The sequence below is a fragment of the Tauraco erythrolophus genome, chromosome 20 (assembly GCF_009769465.1).
Source record: "Tauraco erythrolophus isolate bTauEry1 chromosome 20, bTauEry1.pri, whole genome shotgun sequence".
NCBI classification, from domain to species: domain Eukaryota; kingdom Metazoa; phylum Chordata; class Aves; order Musophagiformes; family Musophagidae; genus Tauraco; species Tauraco erythrolophus.
In genome coordinates this window covers 11,110,686-11,125,975 of record NC_141484.1, presented here as the reverse complement: position 1 = coordinate 11,125,975, position 15,290 = coordinate 11,110,686, and the positions used below count along the sequence as shown (strand labels likewise).

The window sequence follows — 15,290 nt, the reverse complement described above, 5'->3', positions numbered from 1 at the left end:
CAGCAGATACACTGGCCGAAAGAAACAAATGAACAGCAACTACAGTGTCACTGGATTGACAGATTTAAGGAAAATGAAGGCACAATGTCTGCCATTCTCCTTAGCAGCCAGGATTTGTTTCTCTCCGCGTTTCGAGACCTGACACTAGACACTAACCACAAAGTCAAATCCTTATATACACAAATGCTTGGGATGCTGTCAGAAGGGATTTGCTTTTGAGAGTTTTAGGCTGGCTCAGGCGATGTGTGGGTGCTTTGTGCATCGCTCTGTGTGTTGCTGCAAGAAGTAATGTGAGTGCAGGAGCTTGCTGAGTGAGGTTGTCTTCTTCGCTCTCCTTTGTGTAGGACACACACCTGAATAATAGCGTTCAAGAATGGAGCTGCTTGGTGCTCCTTCAGCAGGAAAGTATGCCAATCTAAGATCAACACCTATCAGCTTTCCTCCTGCCACGAGCACCAAGGCTTCAGGCTACAAGAACCGTATTCCTTACTACTCCTTTCCTCAGAGCTGTGGCCACCGCCTCTACTATAAACCACCTCCCATCAGCCCAGTCTTGGCTTCTTTTCCTAAAATCTCCCAGGAGTCAGCCCCCAGCCAGGGGCTTCCTTCTATTTCCACCAAAAGAAGCCTCTTCAACCGGTACACCGTTGAGGACTGGTACAGGTCCAACCTGACCAACTGCAGAGAGTCGGAGACTTCCTGGCGCAACGCGGAGCGTCTGAGAGTCGATAGCTCCCGCTTGATTCAGGATAGATATCAGCAGACAAGGAAAACCCAAGCAGAAAGCACCAAAAATCTGGGAGAACGTGTCAAGGATATAGAATTTTGGAAGTCGGAGCTCAGCCATGAGCTGGATGAGATGATCAAGGAGACCAAAGCACTTGCAGGCTGGAAGGAAGAACTGGAGAAAACCTTGGCTGACACAGAGGTCCATCTCCGGGTAAGCTCCCTGTCCCACGGGCTGCAGGCTGTAGGCCAGTGCTGAAACATCTGCAGCCATTCAAACGTCTAATTAAGTTTCATTGCAGCTCCATAACATCTAGAAAGTTTTTATTAAGAGAACATTAGTTAAGTTAGTAATAAACAAATCCCTTGCCATCTGCTGCCTCTCCTATCAGCACATGCTGAGCACATCAGAACAGCATTTGCTTAACCAAATATTTTTATAAGCGGTACGTAAAAATCCTCGTTTGGGAGACAAAAGCCCATGTCTTACTACGAGGCTGTGGCGAGGTCAGCGTTGAGCCTGACACGGGTCCCCACGTTCAGGGACACGTGTGCTCCCTCATGTTGATTTACCGCTGACATTGCAGCTCGGCTGCTCGTTGTCAGCTAAACCAGCTGCCCTGGGCACTTTTTTCCCCTGCTGTCATCTCTGTGCCCACCTATAATTTCTTTTCTTGAGATAGGGACTGTGTCCCTATAGGGAACCCTGTCCCCGCAGCCAACAGTGATGGCTTATCCCCAACAGATCGCTCAGGAGTGCCTGTTTCACCGTGAGAAGAGGATGGGCATCGACCTAGTCTACGACGACGTGGAGGAACAGCTCCTCACTGTGAGTTTGGCATCTCAGATCGTGTGTTAAAGCTATTTTTACCTAAAACTACCCTAAACAGGTTTCGCAGCCCTGTTCCTTAACCGGCTCCTTAGTGCTGCGGAGGTGTTAAACTCTTCAGCCCCCCAAAACCTGCTGGGGCAGGGGATGGTGTCCTGCCCCGCAGCAGCACGCCCACGTGGTGTGGGTAAGACTTGCCCTTGCAGAGGAAGGAGTGGCCAAAATCAGCCGTGTGATTGTGTGGCATGTCGGGGTCTGTGGTCCCTCTTCAAGCAGTTTGTGAGACCGTTTTGCCCTTCGGAGCCCTGTCGGAGTGGGATCTATAGGTATCTATATCACATACATATGATATAGCCGTATCTATCACATACATATATCTATATATAGATCACGTGCAGATATGGAGAAGGCAGCGTGTGCCCGACAGCTTCCCTGGTTTTCCCAACTATATCACTTGGTCTAATAAAAACCCATCTGCCCCAGCGCTGCGTGGCCGCGGTAGGACTGCCGCTGCATGCACTTGGGCGAGGTTTTATGATTTTATCGAAATCATAAAAACGTGCACCCCCGCCTGCCTTTATCTAGTCTGCTTTAAATTCCGAAGAAAACACCAACACAACCAGAGTTGGTGGAGAAGACGCGACCCTAAGGCAGGGTACAGCCATACACAACCACTGTGAAGGCATCGGGAAACTGGGAAGGGAATCGCAGCCCCTGGGACTGTGAAGCCACCGCTCTGTTAGAAGCTTTTCTCTGATGAATCAGGCCCTAAAAATTAAAAGATTAGTGTAAAGGTTGTGAGGTTTTAGGAAAATAATCGGAACTGGTATCTCTGTAACGGCATTTTGGATTTTAAGTGTTTGGGATGTATTGAGGCTGTGCTTTTTAGCTGGTTCCTGCGGGCAGGAGGGCTTAAAAATTACTGGTTATGGAGCACTGGTCACCTGCCTCCCATAGCTGGGGTTTCCCAAACGCAACGGATTTGTGCTGAACTCGAGAGAGCTGAGAGCAACACACACCTTCCTCCAGTGGAGCTGAAACATTCTGTTTCTTCAAAATGACTGGGGATTTACCCCAAAGTAAAGGCCGTCTCCTCTTGTCCCATATGTATGGGATTTCTCCTGGGGGAGAGAAACCATTTTGGGAGCAAAAAAGGGCAGATGCTGATTTGGGGATGGGGGTGTGTAGCGTTGCTGGTCCACTGTGCCTGTTCATACCAGGTCAGGATCTGTCCCTGGCCACACAGTGGAACTAACCAGCACTTGACACTGACATCAAGATGAAAGAACGTTTCTCAGCCCACCCTGAAAGTGAATCCAAAGGCCATGGCTGCGGCCGCAGCACCCTCCTGTCCTCACCCGGTCGCAGCGCGAGCAAGCGCGCTGTGCTCGGGGGGCACCTTCTCCACTCCCCACCCATTTGCTTTGGGCAGAAAGACAAGTTCCTGCTGTGCGCAGGGTCGGAGAGGCTGGAGGGGATGAGCGTGACGTGGGCAATGGAGTACAGACGCTGATGAGGTCATGCTTTGCCTTCACCCAGGAAGTCGACGTCGTCAGGTCCTGCCAAGAGACGATGCAGCAGTACGTGGATAAGGCGAAAGCGCAGCTCGCGTAAGGAGCAGCTCATTGTCTGCGGGGCCGACGTGCCATTGCAGTTGTAACGTGAACACCCAGCCCTACCAAATCGCTGCCCACACCCCCCCTCTACCCACACCCCTCCACGGGAAACAGGCAGTGGCACTCGCGGGGGCACGTGGCTGTCCGGGCGGGAGGTGCGTGGAAGAGGGATGGCGAGGAGACCTCCCAGTGATGGCGGCTGTTTGTGTGTTGAAGGTCCAACAGGGAGGCCCAGCACAAGCTGGAGAGGGACCTGGCCGACAAGCGAGTGGCCCACCGCATCGATGACAAGTGCTACCGCCTGCGGAACACCTCCAACGGCATCAACTACTACCAAGGGGTGGAGCGGATTGATGCCACGTGAGTGCACACCAGGATGAACGCGAGCACCGAGCCATCCCTGGGATGCACGGTGCCTCTCCCTGGCAGGGACCTGGTTGTCCCTAACCTACGTGTCTCTGCATGGCATCTCCATCCCACCTTGGAGGGACCGTTTCTTTCTGCTCGCCATCAAGGGAGCTCAACCCTCTGCTTTCAGCTGGATGCCAAACATCCAGAGGGCGAAAGCGAGTCCCACCTAATTAACCATTATATCCAGTTTGAGAGATCAGCCTGAAAATGAGTTCAGTTCGGCACCTCTGCCCGGCTCGTTAAGTTTATGCATATTTTCAAAGATGTGTCAGCGCTCGCCTGAGTGCTCTTCATTGGCGTAAAGTCAGGGGGGTTCGCCCCGGCGTGGAGGGGGCCTGGCAGGGTGCCGACATGACACAGAAGATAAAGAAATAGAGAGCACGGTGCTGGGATAGAGTTCAGCTGCTTCTGGGTGCCAAGAATTTGGCTTTGGCTCTACAGCAAATGAATGGTGACCTAAACCAGCGCTCACAGAGATGCCCCAAGTGGCAAAGGGCTGAGGGAATAAATCTGCTGCTCCCCCAGATGCATGCAGTTTAGGGGGGGGGCATAGATTGATTCGATTTTTCTAACATTTGAATAATTACTCACAGTAGAGCTCAGACATATTTAGACAGGCAACTGAATTGCAAAGGGTTGACGCTAAAATTCAGAGGGGGGTGAAATGTGCCGAGGATCAGCATGTTTCAAACAGAGCTTATGTGGTATTGAAGCCTTTTGTTGACCTTGTTCTGGACGGCTGCACAGGCGTGGGCTTCATCCCGAGCGCGCAGACGGGGAATCGAATATTGTCTAATGCTCGTTCAGCTGAGCAGGGAACGGGGACGAGTTATGAGCAAAAGGCATCGCCCGTGACCTGGGCGTTGGGGTGAGGCTGTGAGTCGCTCGGCACTTCCGCGCCTCGAACATGTCAACACGAGGTTGGATTCAAATCTCTGTTTTTCCAGGGAAATCCTTTGTTCATCTGAGCGTTCGTAAGTACCGCGGTTGTCTTCATGAACGTGCCATCATTTGATAAGTGTTATTCAACAAATGGTGCCCGGATGTTTCACTTTCACGCGGTCAAATTAAGAGCGTAGATTTAACGTACGTTTAATCCACGCTGCTCCCCACGTCCAGCTTCAGCAGCACGGGCTCACCACAGGCCTCTCCTTTTCCCGTGCCCAGGGTCTCGGAGCCGGAGTCGTGGGCCATGTTCACGGACAACAACATCCTCCACTGCCAGAGAGAACGGGCGACCTCCACCAAGCTGCGGGACAAAATCAGAAGCCTGCTGTCGATGTTGGCTGACAAGATGTCATCCCAGTTCAACGAGGTGAACGTTGCCTTCACCAACCGCATCATTGAGACAGGTGATGCCAAGGGCAAGATCCAGACCCACCTGGCCAAGGTAGGCTGAACCCTCCCTTTCAGTGTGACACCATCACTTCCCAGTGATGCCTCCAAAACTGGACCTTCCCTGCAGACCTGGCCCAAGCAGAGGAACGGTGGCCACAAGAAGCTGGTTATAATATCATTTTATGTTTGAAATTCAAAGTACTGGGGAATTTCTTGGAGCAGGATGAACTGGCACTAATTTAATCTGAAGGATTAGATTAATATAATTAATTAGAATAAAATCTGTATTTTGCTAGCACATCCTAGCTGACAGCCCAGGGATTTTCAGAGGAAAACGCCAATGCTGACTGCATCTCCTGGTAGTTACTTCAGAAAGTCTTTGCTGGGCCTCTGCTGGGGTGCCTGTTGGGGGGTTCACGGGCTCACTTCTCCTCCAAGGACCTACTTTCAGTGTCAGTGCTCTGTGTTGGCTGCACAGGTATCCGTGCAATCGCTCTGCCAAGCAGAGGAAATGGAGATCAGTGATGTGCACCTGGCTCAGACCAGTGGGGCTCATGGAAAGCTTCCTGAAAAGTGCTCAACACAGTATTGATTAACTGAGCAGAGACTGGGCTTGCAGCACTGCGGGCTGATGCCACGGCCTTAAATGAAGATCCATTAAAAATCTCCCCTCTGTTAGTTGCTGTCGATGGACGATCAGTTCCTCCAAGCAGTAATTTTGAGAAGTTGGTAATTCAACAGATCCATCACTGCTCCAAAACCTCCTCTGATGTGACAGCGACAGCAAAGAGTGGTTTTTCCCTGAAGAGAAATCTCTGCTGGATCTATGCCTCCATATGTGGCAGAGCAACAGTGGTCTGATCCCAGAGTCTGCTTTATTGAACTTGTTTTTTTCTGCAGATGGACAGGAGAAAAGGGAAATTATGTGGTCACTTGAGAATATATTTTTTTTAATTTATGCATGTGTTTCTTTTTCACGCCAGACACTGCAAGAAATTTTCCAGACTGAGATGAACCTAGAAGCCATCCGAGAAGCCATTAGGGAGAAAGAGCCTCTCTTAAAAGTGGCTCAGACCCGGCTGGATGAGCGCAGGAGGAGACCAAACTGGGAGCTGTGCCGGGATGCTGCCCAGCTCGGGTACGGCAGGAGCAGGGTCCTTGGGGAGTCCCCGGTGGTAGCACTCAAGAGCATCACTGGATGACAAAATTAATCACTTTTTTCCTACATAGTCCTTCCCTAAGTGCAACAATACAATCAAAAGCCATGGTTGTGTATCCCAGCCTTCAGGTGCTGGGAGAGCCCTGCACCCACAAAGGAGGCTGTAACGCTGTGGCCGGGCATAGCCTGATGCCACCCTGCAAGGGGCTGGATTTTTCCTGCTTGGGTAAACTTCAGCTTCTCTCCTGCCTGCTTCCCAGCAGCTGGATGTGCCCAATTTTGAAGGATGAGCCCTTTGCTCTCCAACAGGCTTGCGCTGAGAAGGCTTAGCTCCTTCCTTTTGGGTAACTGCAAGAAAGGGTGCACCAGATGGAGAAGCAGTAAGGTCTGTCCTCCCCTCCCTGGGGACACTGGAGATCCTTTCAAGGACACAGGAGGGTTCCTCTCCTCCTGGGAGCCCCCTGGGCACGGCTCGTGTGAAGCCTTTCAAAAGCAATTTAAACCCAGCCCCTGAGCCTGTTCAGCACCTCGCACTCTGTTGCTTTTTCCTCATCCTCCACTTGTTTCACATTCGCTTTTAGCCTCTCCTACCTGTCCTGTTTGCCGTGGGTGCCTCCGTGGGTGCGGGGAGGACCCTTGTGCAGGGAAACCCAGAAGGGTGAACCAACAAACCCGCAAAACCAAACGGGAACAGGAAACCACAGCTGCCCGTCCCTCTTCTCGGTGGCACGAGCTGCTCTGGGAGATGCGGCTGGGCATCGCCGAAGCCTTAGAGCAGACCTATCCGTGCCTCCCTGCCGCGGTCCGGAGGAGCTCTGCCCTCAGCTTTCCCATGCATCCGCCAGAAACTGGGGGTCCAAGCCAGTCTGAGCACGCTGAAGGGGGAAATCCTGCACCCAAGGGACCCGTCGGCAAAGCCACGCCAGAAACCACCCTGGGATGGGACTGTTAACGGGGATTTCTTGCTGTTTTCCAGCCTTGTCAACGAGGTCCACAAAATCCATGAGATGATCCAGAGCCTTCAGCAGCATCTGCAGGAAAACGAGGACGCGCTACAGATGCTGCTTCGTGCCAAGTCGCTCTTGCAGAACGACCTGGATGTCAAAGCCAACTCGCTCTTCATTGACCAGGAGAAGTGCATGGGGATGCGCAACACCTTCACCCGCAATATCCGGCTGTTGGCCGCAGCATAGGCTGGGCTCAGCCGAGCTCACAGTACCTGCTGCGCCAGTTATTCCCAGTTTCGTTAAGATGCATTCCCACTTTTGCCAAGATGCTCTAAAAATATATGGTTAAACTTTCACTTTCTAATAAAAACCCTGAGTAGAAATTAAGTGATCTCTTTGAGTGTTACATGGTCTGCCAGGATGATTTTTATTTTTTTTTTTAACCTTTCTTTTTTCCTTTTCCACTGCTCTTTCACGGTGTGCCAGGGAGTCACTGAAAAGACCTCAAAGGCGACTAAGAGTAAATCCACCCATGAGGATTCATTCCCACCTTTTTAATTTGTGATTTTAGGAGAAAAAATGTCATGCCTTCCTCCTTTTGAGTCCTTCCTTTGGAAAGTTGGGGTAGTTGTCAGAGTAATCAGCTGTTGACATCCGTAATGTATTTCTAATGGTGCAGCAGGAGAAACACAAACTATCCCCTAAAGCATTGCAGTATGTTCTGTCTCTAAACAGAAAAACTTGCATTTGGAGCTGATTTCTAAAGATAATTTTCTTGCATTTGAAAAATCCTAAATGTCATTTAAAATGTCAGTGCTGGAGTCTTGAAACGAGGAAGTACTTTCTACGAGCTAATTGAAGAAAATGCTGTGGCTTTCATTTTTGGTGAGCATGGATTGGTTCCTGATCTAAACTCTTGCATGTTAGTGTGTCCGTGGAAGCATTGAAGTGCTTTGAAGATAAAGAAATGAATCGGCCACCCTGACTGCCGTGGTGCCTGGTCTCTTGCTGTAAATCAGACCTTTTTACCCAGTATTTGAATTTTCAGAGGGATAAGGCTTTAATCAATCTGAGGTTCAGTGTGAAAAGTCACTTTGCAAATTGCCCCCTTAGACTTCACGTGTCACTTGGACACTCTTGAGCTTTTAACGTAAGCAGAATTGAGCTCAGTCTAAAGCCCGTAGGCACTAAGAATCCAAAAGGAGCAGAAGCTCCAGCCCCTTCTCCTCCCTCGGCAATCCAGGGCACGGACCCCCTGGCCCAGCGTGGGGGCTCTTGGGAGCTGAGAGCATCTTTTCTTGTCTCATGGGACCTTGAGGGGCTGGAGAGGCGGGCCTGTACCAAGCTCATGAAGTTCAACAAGGCCAAGGGCAAGGTCCTGCACATGGGCTGGGGCAATCCCAAGCACAAGTACAGGCTGGGCGGAGAATGGATTGAGAGCAGCCCTGAGGAAAAGGACTTGGGAGTGTTGGTTGATGAGAAGCTCACCATGAGCAGGCACCGTGCGCTGGCAGCCCAGAAAGCCAACCGTGTCCTGGGACGCATCCAAAGCAGCGTGGGCAGCAGGTCAAGGGAGGGGATTCTGCCCCTCTGCTCTGCTCTCAGGTGACCCCCCTGCAGTGCTGCATTCAGCTCTGGAGTCCCCAACATCAGAAGGACATGGAGCTGCTGGAGTGGGTCCAGAGGAGGCCACAAAGATAATCCAAGGGCTGGAGCACCTCTGCTATGGAGAAAGGCTGAGAAAGTTGGGGCTGTTCAGCCTGGAGAAGAGAAGGCTCCAGGGAGACCTTCGAGCAGCCTTCCAGTCCCTAAAGGGGCTACAAGAAAGCTGGAGAGGGGCTTTGGACAAGGGTATGTAGTGACAGGACACGGGGCAATGGCTTTAAACTGAAAGAGGGGAGATTTCGATGAGATCTAAGGAAGAAATTCTTCCCTCTGAGGGTGGTGACGCACTGGCACAGGTTGCCCAGAGAAGTTGTGGCTGCCCCATCCCTGGAAGTGTTCAAGGCCAGGTTGGATGGGGCTTTGAGCAACCTGGTGTAGTGGAAGGTGTCCCTGCCCATGGCAGGGGGGTTGGAACTAGATGATCTTGAAGGTCCCTTTCAACCCAAATCGTTCTGTGATTCTATGACTCCATCTCAAAGCATCTTGGCAGGGTCTCTCGTCACATCAGCAGCCCTAAGCAGGAAGCAATTGTCTTTTTAACCTTTTTCTTACTAGTGTTTTTGGCTCGTGGAGACTAAAAATAGGTTTCCTCTACTTTGTGAGTATCTTGGAGCCAGAGTCCATTGGAGAGAGCAGCTGCCCTTTCTAAAAAGAAAATACGACCGTAACCAGGAAAAACTGTCCACTCATTGCACCTTCCCTTTCGCCACTTATCGCCCTCCGCAAAACAAGCCAATGCCGTGCTGAACTCACAGGGACTTCCAGTGTTTTTAGTGTCCCGGTGAGCCTCCGGGCCGCTTTGTGCCGTTGCTCTCTCCGTGTTCCTTCACTGAAGGCTTTCACAAACCCCGGTGGTTTTGGCTGCTCCACTGTTCCGAAGCCCCGCTCCAGATGGCAGGTTTTCAGGCAGAGCTGCCTTTTTCCTTATTTTGAGAAATGAGCCCTGTGAATTTGTCCCCAGTTGAGCACTGGGAAGCGAGGCACCCGCAGTCCCTTTCTGAAAGGCTCTGAAGCAACTCGAGTGGTGTCCTGGCCTCAGCGGCACCTTCGCATCCATTTCATTTCCACCTTCATTTTTGGGCCACGTAAGAAAAAACGTAAACCTTGTCTTACTACGAGGGCACACAGATAACAGGCAGCACCCAAAGTCTCCTATTTTCTCTAATTTTGCTTTCAGAGCACCTCAAACACTCCTCTTTCCCACCAGCCCAACTCCTTTAAGGCTCTCTCCTAATTGACAGCGTTTACGTGGTGTCGCAATTATCCGACTCTCAATTTCATCTTGCTGCCCTCACCCTCTCCGTGCTTCTTTGCACAATATGGGCAGTGCATTTTCTTTCCTCCGTTTGAGCCATGACCAGAGGAATTTCAGTTGCAGCTTCTCTAATTTCTTTCACAAATACTTTCCACTTTCCTGCAGCAGATTTCCCAGACATTAGAGAATTCCCAGGTCCCTTAGGGGGTTCGTTCATTCCATGCCAGTTTTCCGTAAGTCGACGATATTGATGTTACTACTTGTAGTAGCAGATACTCTAAAATCCTCCCCCCAAAACACTTTGATTGTCTAATCCTACACGTGCTTGAGTTGGAGCCTGGTTTTCCCCCCTCTCACGGTATGTCCTATGCACATCCCGCAGCGGGAGCCAGCCCAGCCACAAAACTCCTGGAAAATGGGTCTTTAGGGAGAAGGGTTTGGGTGAAATTCCAACAGAGCCGTGACTTGTGGCAGGGTCTCCCGCCCAGGGATGGATTTGCCTCCCGTGACGGATGGATTTCCCTCCCACGACTGCGCTGCTGGTGAGTAAAGCTGCTCGGTTCGATCACTGCAGGGTTATTTTGGGATTTTAAGCCGAGTACCCTCTATCTTTGATGTATACCAGGTACATTAAACAACTTTCCTGCTCCTGATGTGCGAGATGCCTTTGCTTTCGTACCATTAAACGATTGACTTCCATAGTTCACTCTGCGACAGGATCCCCGCCTGCCTCAACTGTCTTTCTGCACCGGCGTGATGTTTCCTTTCTTTAAATGCCTTCAGTCTGAAGAAGGACGTCTCTGCTTTTATTGCTCTTTATTGCTGGTTTATTGCCAGCTTTATCAGCCAAGTTGCTGAGAAAGTTAGTTTGTTGAAATTCCTTTACGTCCCACAGCCATATTCCCACCCTCCTGCATCATTCCGATAAACCCTGCAGAGCCGGGTTTGTAAATGAATTGTTTAGTGACTGGAGGGAAGAAAATAAATGAATAAAACCAGGACAGTGTTGCTTCATGCAAGCTCAGCTTTGGGGCAGTCCAGGATCCAGCTGAACAGTCAAGGCCAATCTATGGAGAAGCTCTTCACGAAGGAGATTTGGGTGGTTTTGTTGCCTGAGAAAAGAAAAATGAGTGAGCGTTCTCAGAGGAGTCTGATATGAATTTGGGTGCAATCAAAGCTTGCCAAAAAACCACATGAACAGTATATTGCATAACTAATACAGATTATAATGCTCGAGGGAGAGAGAATTCCCAAAACAGAATCAGCAGTCAGAAAAAAACAAAAACAAAACCAAACTCATTGCTAGTATGAAAAAAGAAAAAAAAATAGAAAAAGAAGGGAGAAAACATTGGCAAAATGCTAAGGAAAATTTGGGCAGTGTAGGAGCACAGAAATGGCTGTTCTGGCTCAGACCAAGGTCCAACGAGCACCAGACTCAGCCTCTGCCAGACCCAACAGGAGATGCTTAGATAAAACCACCAGAAGAAGGCGAGTACCCTGTGATACTTTCCCAGTCTGCTTTCCCATCTTCCAGCAATTAGTAACTCAAAGACTTCCTGAGCTGCCAGAGCCATCCTCGAATTTAATATCCCCTGGTGGACTGGTTTCACATGATCTTGTTCCAGTTGTTCTTCACGCCCATGTGGATCTGCAGCATCCCCCATGCCCCTTGGCAGGGAGCTGCGGGCGACGGACAGGGCATCGGCAGCCGCGCTCGGGACCCTGGAAGAGCCTGAGAAAGGGGCCAGACTGGGACTGCTGGAGCCAAAAATGTAAAAAATAGCTTGGGCAAAAGGTGGCTCGAAGCTGGTTTAGATCCATATCAACCCAGGCGCTCGTAGCAGATTAGTTCCTTTTATTTGCATATATACATGTCAGCATGCGGGAGGTGAGCGCGAATCACGAGTCTGGAAGTATTTGAATATGTTCTGATGTGGAGTCATGTCCCAGCTGGGAAGTTCAGTTGGTTTCTTTGACTTCTGGAGTCAACGGATGAATTTTGGTTTCACTGAAGCCAGTGGGGTTTTCTACACTGATTTCAGCCTGACTCTATCAGCGATGACAACTGGCTTGGAGTTGGAAGTAAAAAGTTGCATGAAGTTGTTTTTTGGGCATGAATGCAGACAGGACTGAAATGTTTTATAAATTCTTCTTGGTTTAGTGGGAAACAAATGTCAGGAAAAGTAAGTAAACGTCTCCAAGATGTATTAGACCACTTGGTTTAGAAATCTGCTGAATTTAAATGTCTCCTCTTCTGTTTTGTTTTTTTTTTTTTAAAAAACATGAATGCTTGAAATGGCTTTTTCTAGCCATTCCACCAGTGTTATCAGAAAAGGTAAAAAACACTCTCTCAGTGCATTTTGATCTGAACAGCATTTTAAACAGGAAAAAACATGCCAGGGAAAGGGCATGGTCCTGGCAGCCCCCTGAGCCCCTCTCGCTGCCAGCTGGGAACGAGCTCTCAAGGTGCAGAGCCTTCCCCAGCCCTTCAGCTGGAAATACTGAGAGACCTATTTCTCTCTGTATATGTGTATTTTTTATATGTATACACACACACATACACACATCTGCATTATTTGGGGGAGTACTATGTGTTCTCCATAAAATGTGAGCCTAACCATATCTTGCTCTCCTTCTTTCCCTAGTTGGACAGTTGTTTGAAACCAGGATTTTTTTCCCCCGTTGTTCCGTGCCCAGCCCCGCTCGCTGTCGTGGCAGTGCGGATTTCTGCCCCTTCCCCCTTTGCATTTCAAATCCTCCGTGTCTGATGGTCTTAATCACCAGGGTAGGGAACAGGAAGCGAGTCCCTAAAATTGTGATGACAGAGCGAAATCTTGGGGTTAAACAAGTTCATCCATAAGAAGAGAGACAGAGAAAAATCTCGTCTTTTTGGCCCGTTTGGAAATGCTTGTTTTAAGAGTGGTTTCATTCACCTGCCTGGGGAAGGGGGTGATGTACGTGTACGGTGCCTGATGGCGACGGAGCCCACGATGTGCTGGTTCAGGTGGTGCCACAGACACAGTTTTCAGCAAAGTCCTCAAAGTCCGTCACTGCCTTGTCAGGTTGGTGTACAAACCACTTTCCCTCCTGAATTCTCATTATTTTATTCCAGAAATTCAAGCTGAAGCATCAAAGAGTTTTAAGTGATCCCACGGAATGGATTCAAAGTGAGAAATCCACATTTTTTCTACCCAGTGTTTATACAACCCTCACAGCCCATGGCAAATCTTGTTTGTACACAAAACATTTTTCAAATTTATTGTGGCACCTGCTTTTATTTAGGCAGTGCTGACCACTGCCAGCCATGCTCCTACAGAGCCTGAGCTGGGCAGGTTTGAGCCCCGTGGTGGGGAGCACTGTGTGCCAGTCTCCGGTCCGTGCCGGGTCAGACGGTGATGCCGTCCATCCAGCAAAACCTCAAGGGCTCGGCTGTGAACATCCTCCCTTTCTTGCCTCCTCTTCTCCTGGCCCGGACAGTCGCCGACCGGCACCTCCGGTTGATGAGAGGAGCTTCGTCTCCAGCGCTTTCACGTGAACTCACTGTGCTCGTGATAGCATGTGCTCAGCAGATGTTTTTCCAAAATCCTGCTCCGTTTGGACAATCCACCTTTCCAAGAAGTGTCTGAGGAGCACGTGAGCCATGTGCTCTTCTCTCCAGGCTTCCTCCACCGTTTCTAATCCACAACTCTCAGCCAAAACAGGTTTCATTACCCGCAGGCTACTCTTCTCCCTGCTTTGAGTTTCAGGGATTTATCCCATGCTTAAAAAGCTGCTTTTGGCACCGTTTTCAGACCTGGAGCCAAGGTGTTGACGCTGTCTCACATTCATGGGGGAGCCTGGGTGCAGCATGTGCCCCCCCACACCTCCCCACTGCCTTTCACCACTGTGCATCTCCCCGCTCTGCTTTTGGGGAACGGTCAGATAATTTATCCAGGGATGAAGCAGCCGAGATCTCAGACCCACAATCAGAAGACAGTTCTTAAGGGCAGGATTGCAGTCCTCGGGGACAAGACCCTTCTCACTCTGTGTTTGCGCAGCCCCGAGTGTGGTGGCTCCTTCTGCTCCAAAAGCAGCTTGCTCACACCGACCCACCGAGGCGAGACTGCCCGAAATAGCCTCATTAGCGAGGAATGTACTGATGGCGGTCCAGATGTTACAGTCCTCTGGGGCTCGCAGTCAGTGATGGCACCGGTCCTGACACCCGCTACGGTGGGCAGCAGCGGCGCAGGGGGGTGGTAGCAGCAGAGAAACGGGTGAGTTTCCTTTGAAACCAGGCTGGGAAAACCAGCACTGCTGGAGCATGGTTTTGCTCGGTGGCATCGCAGCCGGGCACGCGGGTGTGTACAGAGCAGGGGCTCAAGCACAAGCACGGTGTGAGTGCGGGGGTGTCACTTCACCCACTGGCCTGTGGCCCCTGTACCCCCCGGAGTGCTCTGAGCTCCCGCTTGCTGGCTAACGCACGCGACGGGACCACTTACATGAGTGCGGAGGAGCCAGAGCTCGTGCTGCAGGGAACACGCCTGTGCTTGCCAGGAGGAAGGAGCCAAGCACGCTCCTCTCCCTCCTTCTCCCAAGATTTACAGTTTCGATGGCTGGATGCCGGATTCCCTCATCTCTGCAACAAAGCTGGAATAGTTTCGAGCTGGTGTGCGAAGAGGGGAGAGGTGATGGGGAGGTTGGTGCTAGTGCTCAGGACTCCCGGGGGTGCGCAGGTCTCCTGTGGGGGCTATGGGGGGTGCAGAGGGAGGAAGGTTTAGACATTTATTTCAACAGATTAACTGTGGTTGAGGAATGAGCACAAGCTGCTGTACCGCAGTGCAGCCACCTCTTCCTCTCCGAGCACCTCAGTCCTCCAGTGTTTTGGAAAATCTCACCCTCCATTGAGCGAAAAGTTGCTCAGTCCCACAGGATTTGTCTTTCAAGTATCAAAAAGCTCCAGCCCAAGAGCTGGAATCCCATTGCCATCGCAGGAGCAAATTGTGAAGGTGCCACTTTCCCGGACGCAGCTGTGCTGTCTAATTCAGAGGAGATGTCCCCCCGACTTCAGCACAGAGCTCCCCAAATCCGGTCCCTCGGATCCCTGCCCGGGGCTACACAAACTGCCTGGGCTGGGGCGAGGGGAGCCACCTGATGCAGCAGAGCTCTCCATCCTCTCCATGTAACCTCGCTGCTGTCGATGCCCCCCTCCCCTGGCACCCCTAGAAGAGGAAAGCTCCCTACCAGCCCTCTCCAGGAGTCACTTATCAGCTTAGGAAAATGCCCGCTGCCAGCGCTGCAGCCGCGGGACACGGGCCAGATCCTGCCCGGGGGGTGCCCCGGCGTCCTACAGCCTCGCACTCCGCTG

At 50.9% G+C, this 15,290-nt stretch overlaps 1 protein-coding gene across 1 annotated transcript; it reads left to right on the top strand.

The window, feature by feature from the left end:
• Positions 1 to 359: 359 nt before the first annotated feature.
• TEKT3 (tektin 3) lies at positions 360 to 7,272 on the top strand. The gene is made up of 7 exons (XM_009989119.2): positions 360 to 940; positions 1,472 to 1,555; positions 3,095 to 3,165; positions 3,388 to 3,531; positions 4,750 to 4,972; positions 5,904 to 6,058; positions 7,056 to 7,272. Exons 1-7 carry the CDS (start codon positions 374 to 376, stop codon positions 7,270 to 7,272), a joined length of 1,461 nt encoding a protein of 486 aa, XP_009987421.2. The 5' UTR covers positions 360 to 373.
• Positions 7,273 to 15,290: the final 8,018 nt, after the last annotated feature.

What these genes read in the sequence shown, in the direction of transcription:
- TEKT3 (XM_009989119.2), top strand. Translation starts at nt 374, where the DNA reads ATGGAGCTGCTTGGTGCTCCTTCAGCAGGAAAGTATGCCAATCTAAGA. An exon ending in TGGAGGAACAGCTCCTCACT is followed by an intron (nt 1,556 to 3,094) that starts GTGAGTTTGGCA and finishes GCCTTCACCCAG; the next exon opens with GAAGTCGACGTCGTCAGGTC. An exon ending in CGGGATGCTGCCCAGCTCGG is followed by an intron (nt 6,059 to 7,055) that starts GTACGGCAGGAG and finishes GCTGTTTTCCAG; the next exon opens with CCTTGTCAACGAGGTCCACA.